The sequence below is a fragment of the Acinonyx jubatus genome, chromosome E4 (assembly GCF_027475565.1).
Source record: "Acinonyx jubatus isolate Ajub_Pintada_27869175 chromosome E4, VMU_Ajub_asm_v1.0, whole genome shotgun sequence".
NCBI lineage: Eukaryota > Metazoa > Chordata > Mammalia > Carnivora > Felidae > Acinonyx > Acinonyx jubatus.
Window position 1 is genome coordinate 52,721,728 of NC_069395.1, and position 9,353 is coordinate 52,731,080.

A 9,353-nucleotide genomic window follows, 5' to 3' on the forward strand; every position below is an offset into this window, starting at 1 on the left:
ACTACAGGTTCCAGGGATCCCGGTCCGCATGGCACTGCAGCCTCCGGTGAACAAAGTGCCCACCACAATGCACCCTCCAGTGAACCCAGTGCCCGTGGCATTGCAGCCTGCAGTGAACCCAGGGCCTGCGGGACTCTACCCTCCAGTAAAGCCAGTGTCCCTGGCACTTCACCCTCCAGTGAACCCAGTGCCCACGGCACTACACCATCCTGGGAACAAAGTGCCTGCAACACTGCAGCCTGCTATGAACCCAGTTCCCGTGGCTCTGCAGCCTCCATTGATGCCAGTGCCCCCGTACTGCACTCTGTAGTGAACCTTGGGTCCGCGGCACTGGAGCCGCAAGCAAAGCCAGTGCCTGGGGCATTGCAGCCTCCAGTGAAACATGTGCCAACTGCACTTCAGCCTCCAGTGAACCCAGTGATCCGTGTACTGCAGTCTGCAGTGAACCCAGTGCCCACAACACTGCATGCTGCAGTGACCCCAGTTCTGACTGCACTGCAGGTTCCAGGGATCCCAGTGCATATGGCACTGCAGCCTCCAGTGAACAAAGTGCCCATAGCAATGCACCCTCCAGTGAACCCAGTTCCTGTGGCAATGAAGCCTGCAGTGAACCCAGGGCCTGCGTGTCTCTACCCTCCAGTGAAGCCAGTGTCCCTGGCACTCCACCGTCCAGTGAAGGCAGTGCCGCGGCACTGAACCCTCCATTGAACCCAGTGTCCACGGCACTGCACCCTGCAGTGAACCCAGTGGCAGAGCACTGCAGCCTGCAGTGAACCCAGTGCCTGTGGGTCTCTACCCTCCAGTGAAGCCAGTGTCCCCGGCACTGGACGCTCCAGTGAAGCCAGTGCCCGCGGAACTGCACCTTCCAGTGAACCAAGTGTCTGCGACAATGTAGGCTCAAGTGAGGACTGTGCCCGCGGAACTGCACCCTCCAGTGAACCACGTGTCCATGCCACTGCAGCCTCAAGTGAAGCCAGTGCCCGCGGCACTGCACACTCTAGTAAAGCCAGTGTCCGCGGCACTGCACCTTCCAGTGAAGCCAGTTCCCACTGCACTGGAGCCTCCAGTGAACCCAGTGACCGCTGCAGTGGAGCCTCCAGTGAACCCAGTGCCCGCGGAACTGCAGGCACCAGGGAAACCAGTTCTCACGGCACTGTAGCCTGCAGTGAACCCAGTGCCCAAGGCTCTACAGCCTCCAGTGAAGCCAGGGCCTGCCGTACAGGAATATCCATTGAACCTTGGGTCGGCGGCACGGCAGCCCCCAGTAAAGCCAGTGCCCGTGGAATTGAGACCTCAAGGGAAACCCGTGCCCACAGCACAGCAGCCTCCAGTTATCTCAGTGATCCGTGCACTGCAGTCTGCAGTGAACCCAGTGTCCACAGCACTGCACCCTGCAGTGAACACAGTTCTGACTGCACTGCAGGTTCCAAGGATCCCAGTGCCCATGGCACTTCAGCCTACAGTGAACAAAGTGCCTGTGGCAATGCACCCTCCAGTGAACCCAGTGCCCGAGGCACTGCAGCATGCAGTGAACCCAGGGCCTGCGGGACTCTACCCTCCAGTAAAGCCAGTGTCCCTGGCACTGCACCCTCCAGTGAACCCAGTGCCCACGGAACTACACCATCCAGGAAATAAGTGCCTGCGACACTTCAGCTTGCTATGAACACAGTGCCCGCGGTTCTGCAGGCTCCATTGATGCCAGTGCCTGCCGTACTGCACTCTGTCGTGAACCTTGGGTCCGCGGCACTGCAGCCGCCAGTAAAGCCAGTGCCCGCGGCATTGCAGCCTCCAGTGAAACACGTGCCAACTGCACTGCAGCCTCCAGTTATCCCAGTGATCCGTGCACTGCAGTCTGCAGTGAACCCAGTGCCCACAGCAAAGCACCCTGCAGTGAACCCTGTTCTGACTGCACTGCAGGTTCCAGGGATCCCAGTGCATATGGCACTGCAGCCTCCAGTGAACAAAGTGACCACGGCAATGCACCCTCCAGGGAACCCAGTTCCCGCGGCGGTGAAGCCTGCAGTGAACCCAGGGCCTGCGTGTCTCTACCCTCCAGTGAAGCCGGTATCCCTGGCACTCCACTGTCCAGTGAAGCCAGTGCCCGCGATCCTGCACCATCCAGTGAACCCAGTTCCCGCGGCACTGCCCCCTGCAGTGAATCCAGTGGCACAGCAATGCAGCCTGCAGTGAACCCAGTACCTGAGGGTCTCTACCCTCCAGTGAAGCCAGTATCCCAGGCACTGCACGCTCCAGTGAAGCCAGTGTTCACGGAACTGCACCTTCCAGTGAACCAAGTGTCCACGCCAATGCAAGCTCAAGTGAAGCCTGTGCCCACGGCACTGCACCTTCCAGTGAACCAAGTGTCCATGCCACTGCAGCATCAAGGGTAGCCAGTGCCCGCGGCACAGCAAACTCTAGTAATGCCAGTGTCCGTGGCACTGCAACATCCAGTGAAGCCAGTTCCCTCTGCACTGGAGCCTCCAGTGAACCCAGTGCCCACGGCACTGCAGCCTCCAATGAACCCAGTGCCCAGGGCATTACACCATCCAGTGAACAAAGTGCCTGTGGCACTGCAGCCTGCTATGGACCCTGTGCCTGCAGATCTGCAGCCTCCTCTAAAGCCAGTGCTCACTGTACCACACTCTCGAATGAACCTAGGGTCCGCGGCACTGCAGCCCCCAGTAAAGCCAGTGCCCGCGGCATTGCAGGGTCCAGTGAAACCCGTGCCCACTACACTGGAACCTCCAGTTATCCCAGTGATCCGTGCACTGCAGTCTGCAGTGAACGCAGTGCCCAGAACACTGTACCCTGCAGTGAACCCAGTTCCGAGCGCACTACAGGTTCCAGGGATCCCAGTGCGCATGGCACTGCAGCCTCCGTTGAACAAAGTGCCCGTGGCAATGCACCCTCCAGGGAACCCATTGACCGCAGCACTGCAGCCTGCAGTGAACCCAGGGCCTGCGGGTCTCTACCCTCCAGTGAAGCCAGTGAGCCTGGCACTGCACCCTCCAGTGAAGCCAGTGCCCACGGCACTACACCATCCCATGAACAAAGTGCCTGCGACACTGCAGCCGGCTATGAATCCAGTGCCCGCTGCTCTGCAGCCTCCATTAAAGCCAGTGCCTGCGGCATTGCGGCCTCAAGTGAAATCCGTGCCCACATCACTGAAGCCTCCAGTTTCCCCAGTGATCCGTGCAATGAAGTCTGCAGTGAACCCAGTGGCCACAGCACTGCACCCTGCAGTGAACCTAGTTACGACTGCACTGCAGGTTCCAACTATCCCAGGGCCCATGGCACTTCAGCCTCCAGTGAACAAACTACCTGCGGCAATGCATCCTCCACTGAACCCAGTGCCCGAGACACTGCAGCCTGCAGTGAACCCAGGGCCGGCGGGATTCTAACCTCCAGTGAAGCCAGCGTCCCTGCCACTGCACCCTCCAGTGAACCCAGTGACCACAACACTACACCATCCAGTGAACAAAGTGCCCGCAGCACTGCACCATGCAGTGAATCCAGTTCCCGCTTCTATGCAGCCTGCAGTGAACAGTGCCCACAGCACTGCAGCCTCCAGTGAACCCAGATCCCACGGCACTGGAGCCTCCAGTGAACCCACTTCCCGCAGCACTGCACCCGCCAGTGAATGCAGTGCAGGCCGCACTGTAGCCTCCTGTGTACCCAGTGCCCGTGGCACTGCACCATGCAGTGAAACCAGTTCCAGCTTGTTGCAGCCTCCAGTGAACACATTGCCCGTAGTAGTTCAGACTCCAGTGAACCCAGATCCGGCGGCACTGCCCCTCCAGGGAACCCAGTGCCCAGGGCACTACAGCATCCAGTGAACAAAGTGTCTGCCACACTGCAGCCTGCTATGAACACAGTGCACAAGGCTCTGCAGCCACCAGTAAAGCCAGTGCCCGCGGCATTGCGGCCTCAAGTCAAATCCGTGGCCAGAGCACTGAAGCCTCCAGTTATCCCAGTGATCCGTGCACTGGAGTTTGCAGTGAACCCAGTGCCCACAGCACTGCACCCTGCAGTGAACCTCGTTCTGACTGCACTGCAGGTTCCAAGGATCCGAGTGCCCATGGCACTTGAGCCTTCAGGGAACAACGTGCCTGCGGCATTGCACCTTCCAGTGAACCCAGTGCCCGTGACTCTGCAGCCTGCTATGAACCCAGTGTCCGCGGCTCTGCAGCCTCCATTGAAGCCACTGCCCGCCGTCCTGCACTCTCCATTGAACCTTGGGTCGGCGGCAGTGTAGCCGCCAGTAAAGCCAGTGCCCGCGGCAATGCAGACTCAAGTGAAACGCGTGCCCCCAGCACTGAAGCCTCCAGTTATCCCAGTGAGCCGTGCACTGCAGTCTGCATTGAACCCAGTGCCCAAATCACTGCACCCTGCAGTGAACATAGTTCTGACTGCACTGCAGGTCCAAGGATCCCAGTGCCCATGGCACTTCAGCCTCCAGTGAACAAAGTACACGTGGGAATGCACCCTCCAGTGAACCCAGTGAATGCGGCACTGCAGCCTGCCGTGAACCTAGGGCCTGCGGGTCTCTACCTCCAGTGAACCCAGTGCCCACGGCACTACACCATCCAGTGAACAAAGTGCCCGCAGCACTGCACCATGCAGTGAACCCAATTCCCGCTCCTATGCAGCCTCACGTAAACCAATTGCCCGCAGCACTGCAGCCTCCAGTGAACCCACTGACCGCGACACCGCACCCTCCATTGAAGGCAGTGCCTACTGCACTGCACCCTCCAGTGAACCCAGTGCCCGTGTAACTGCACCATGCAGTGAACATAGTTCCTGCTTCTATGCAGCATGCAGTGAACACAGTGCCTGCAGCACTGCAGCCTCCAGTGTAGCCAGATCCCACAGCACTGGAGACTCCAGTGAACCTACGTCCCGCAGCACTGCACCCGCCAGTGAAGGCAGTGCCTACCGCACTGTAGCCTCCTGTGAACCCAGTGCCCGGGCACTGCAGCATGCAGTGAAACCAGTTCCAGCTTTTATGCAGCCTCCAGTGAACACAATGCCCGCAGCACTGCAGCCTCCAGTGAACCCAGATCTGGCGGCACTGACCTATCCAGTGAACCCACTGCCTGTGGCATTGCAACCTCCAGTGACCAACTGCCTGAGACATTGCCCCTTCCACTGAACCCAGTTTCGAGGCACTGCACCATCTAGTGAACCCAGGACCCGTTGTACTGGAGCCTACTGTGAACCCACTGCCCGCGGCACTTCAGCCTCCAGGGAACCCAGTGCCCTCGGCACTGCACCCTCCACTGAACCCAGTGCGCATGTCACTGCATCCTGCATTGAACACACTGCCCAGGGTACTGCAGCCTGCAGTGAACCCAGTTCCCGTGGCACTGCACCATCCAGTGAACTCAGTACCCGTGGCAGTGGAGCCTGCTGTGAACCCACTGCCCCTGGCACTGCAGTCTCCAGTGACCCACTGCCTGTGACACTGCCCCCTCCAGTGAACACATGTCCGTGGCACTGCACCCTACAGTGTACCCAGTGCCCGTGGCAATGCACCCTCCAGTGAACCCAGTGCCCGTGGCTCTGAAGCCTGCTATGAACCCAGTGTCTGCGGCTCTGCAGCCTCCTTTGAAGACAGTGCCCGCCGTACTGCACTCTCCAGTGAACCTAGGGTCCGCGGCACTGCACCCGCCAGTAAAGCCAGAGCCCGTGGCATTGCAGCCTCCAGTGAAACACGTGCCCAATGCACTGCTGCCTCCAGTTATCCCAGTGATCCGTTCACTGCAGTCTGCAGTGAAGCCAGTGCCCACAGCACTGCACTCTGCAGTGAAGCCAGTTCCGACTGTACTGCAGGTTCCAGGGATCCCTGTACCCATGTCACTGCAGCCTCGAGTGAACAAAGTACCCGCAGAATGCACCCTCCAGTGAATCCAGTGACTGCGACACTGCAGCCTGCAGTGAACCCAGTTCCCACGGCACTGCACCATCCAGTGAACTCAGTACCTGTGGCAGTGGAGCCTGCTGTGAACCCACTGCCCCTGGCACTGCAGCCTCCAGTGACCCACTGCCTGCGACACTGCCCCCTCCAGTGAGCACAGTGTACGTGGCACTGCACTCTACAGTGTACCCAGTTCCCGTGGCAATGCACCCTCCAATGAAACCAGTGCCCAGGGCACTACACCATCCAGTGAACAAAGGGCCGACGGCTCTGCAGCCTCCATTGAAGCCAGTGCCCGCCGAAATTCACTCTCCATTGAACCTTGGGTCCGCAGCACTGCAGCCACCAGTGAAGCCAGTGTCCGCGGCATTGCAGCCTCAAGTGAAACGCGTGCCCGCAGCACTGCAGCTTCCATTTATCCCAGTGATCCATGCATTGCAGTCTGCAGTGAACCCAGTGCCCACAGCACTGCACCCTGCAGTGAACATAGTTCCGACTGCACTGCAGGTCAAGGATCCCAGTGCCCATGGCACTTCAGCCTCCAGGGAACAAAGTGCCTGCGGCAATGCACCCTCCAGTGAACCCAGTGCCCGTGGCTCTGCAGCCTGCTATGAACCCAGTTTCCGTGGCTCTGCAGCCTCCATTGAAGCCAGTGCCCGCCATACTGCACTCTCCATTGAACCTTGGGTTCGTGGAACTGCAGCTGCCATTTGAGCCAGTGCCCGTGGCATTGCAGCCTCAAGTGAAACCCGTGCCCACAGCACTGCAGCCTCCAGTGATCCCAGTGATCCGTGCACTGCAGTCTGCAGTGAACCAAGTCCCAACAGCACTGCACCCGGCAGTGAACCCAGTTCCGACTGCACTGAAGGTTCCAAGGATCCCAGTGCCCATGGCACTTCAGCCTCCAGTAAACAAAGTGCCTGCGGTAAGGCACCCTCCAGTGAACCCAGTGCCCGCAGCACTGCAGCCTGCTATGAACCCAGTGCCCGAGGCTCTGCAGCCTCCATTGAAGCCAGTCCCCACCGTACTGCACTCTCCATTGACCCTTGGGTCCGCGGCACTGCAGCCGTCAGTAAAGCCAGTGCCCGCAACATTGCAGCCTGAAGTGAAACCCATGCCCACAGCACTGCATCGTCCAGTTATCCTAATGATCCGTGCCCTGCAGTCTGCAGTGAACCCAGTGCCCACAGTACTGCACCCTGCAGTGAACCCAGTTCCGACTGCACTGCAGTTTCCAAGGATCCCAGTGCCCATGGCACTTCAACCTCCAGTGAACAAAGTGCCCGCGGCAATGCACCCTCCAGTGAACTGGGTGCCCGGAGCACTGCAGCCTGCAGTGAACCCATGGCCTGGGGGTCTCTACCCTCCAGTGAAGCCAGTGTCCCTGGCATTGCACCCTCCAGTGAACCCAGTGCCCGCGGCTCTGCATCCTGCAGGGAACCCACAGCTTGCGGGTCTCTACCGTCCAGTTAAGCCAGTGTACCTGTCACTGCAAACTCCAGTGAACCCAGTGCCCATGGCACTACACCATCCAGTGAACAAAGTGCCCGCAGCACTGCACCATGCGGTGAACCCAGTTCCCGATTCTATGCAGCCTCAAGTAAACCAATTACCCGCAGCACTGCAGCCTCCAGTGAACCCCCTGACCGCGGCACTGCACCCTCCATTGAAGGCAGTGCCTGCCGCACTGCACCCTCCAGTGAACCCATTGCCGGTGGAACTGCACCACGCAGTAAACCCAGTTCCCGCTTCTAGGCAGTCTGCAGTGAACACAGTGTCCATGGCACTGCACCCTCCAGTGAACCCAGTGCCCGCGGCAATGCACCCTCCAGTGAACCCAGTGCCCACAGCACTACACCATCCAGGGAACAAAGTGCCCCGGCACTGCAGCCTCCTATGAACCCAGTGCCCGTGGCTCTGTAGCCTCCATTGAAGCCAGTGCCCGCCGTACTGCACTCTCCATTGAACCTTGAGTCCGCGGCACTGCAGTTGCCAGTAAAGCCAGTGCCCAGGACATTGCAGACTCCAGTGAAACCCGTGCCCACTGCACTGCAGCCTCCAGTTATTCCAGTGTTCCGTGCACTGCAGTCTGCAGTGAACCCAGTGACCACAGAACTGCACCCTGCAGTGAACCCAGTTCCGACTACACTGCAGGTTCCTGGGATCCCAGTGCCCATGGCACTGCAGCCTCCAGTGAACAAATTGCCCACGGCAATGCACCCTACAGTGAACACAGTGACCGCGGCAATGCAGCATGCAGTGAACCCAGGGCCTGTGGGTCTCTACCTCCAGAGAGGCCAGTGTCCCTGGTACTGCACCCTCCAGTGAAGCCAGTGCCCATGGCACTGCACCCTCCAGTGAACCAAGTGTCCGTGCCACTGCAGCCTCAAGTGAAGCCGGTGCCCATGGCACTGCACACTCTAGTAAAGCCAGTGTCCGCGGCACTGCACCTTCCATTGAAGCCAGTTCCTGCGGCACTGGAGCCTCCAGTGAATCCAGTGTCCACTGCACTGCAGCCTCCAATGAACCCAGTGCCCGCGGCACTGCAGGCACCACTGAAACTAGTTCTCGTGGCACTGCAGCCTGCAGTGAACTCAGTACACGAGGAACTGCAGCCTCCTGTGAACCCAGTGCCCGCTCTACTGCATTGTCCAGTGAACCCAGTGCCTGGGGCAATGCAGCCTCCAGTGAACGCACTGCCCGACGCAGTGCAGCCTCCAGTGAACCCCCTGCTAGTGTCACTGCAGCCTCCAGTAAACTTTCCACCCGAAGCACTGCTGACACCTGTGAACACACTGTCCGAAGCACTGCTGCCTACAGTGAACCCACTGTCCGAGGCAATGCAGCCTCCATGAACCCAGTGCCTGCCATCATGGAGTTACTTACATTAAGGCCTCATGTCACTAACCCTAAATTTACTCCTGTAGGAATGTATCCTTTAACCGGTCAACAATGAAATTCCTATTCATTGCCGGAAATTTATCTGATAGACCACTGCCATTCCCTCAGGGAGGAAATCTCGCCTAAATAAAGTATTCCATGCTACTAAATTTGTTTTAAGTTTATTTTCAGAGAGAGAGAGAGAGAGAGGGAGCACAAGCAAGGGAGGGGCAGGAATAGAGGGAGAGAGAGAAGCCCATGACCACGAGGTCATGATGTGAGCCAGGATCAAGACTTGGACACTTAACCAAGCGATCCAGACCCCGAGAATGTGGAGTTTCAAAGGTTAGAAGGCTTGACTGGGATACAGCCCTGAGGGCACTGGCCTAATCCTTGAGAGAAGGCAGCAAACTACTTACAGGCAGATGGTATGGAAACAGTGACCTGTACATCGCCTGGTGTACACAGTGGGGCAATTATACTCTCTCATGGAGAGCATCCCTGAGAGGCAGTGTTCACAACAAGGGGACAAAGGAGCCAGGACAGAGAAGGTATG

At 58.7% G+C, this 9,353-nt stretch overlaps 1 protein-coding gene across 1 annotated transcript; it reads left to right on the forward strand.

Moving 5' to 3' along the window:
* The first annotated feature begins 6,121 nt into the window (after nucleotides 1-6,121).
* Nucleotides 6,122-8,245, forward strand: LOC128312989 (uncharacterized). The gene is made up of 3 exons (XM_053209161.1): nucleotides 6,122-6,604; nucleotides 6,654-7,715; nucleotides 7,841-8,245. Exons 1-3 carry the CDS (start codon nucleotides 6,122-6,124, stop codon nucleotides 8,243-8,245), a joined length of 1,950 nt encoding a protein of 649 aa, XP_053065136.1.
* Nucleotides 8,246-9,353: the final 1,108 nt, after the last annotated feature.

What these genes read in the sequence shown, in the direction of transcription:
- LOC128312989 (XM_053209161.1), top strand. Translation starts at nt 6,122, where the DNA reads ATGCACCCTCCAATGAAACCAGTGCCCAGGGCACTACACCATCCAGTG. An exon ending in CACTCTCCATTGAACCTTGG is followed by an intron (nt 6,605 to 6,653) that starts GTTCGTGGAACT and finishes GTGGCATTGCAG; the next exon opens with CCTCAAGTGAAACCCGTGCC. An exon ending in CCATGGCACTGCACCCTCCA is followed by an intron (nt 7,716 to 7,840) that starts GTGAACCCAGTG and finishes GTGGCTCTGTAG; the next exon opens with CCTCCATTGAAGCCAGTGCC.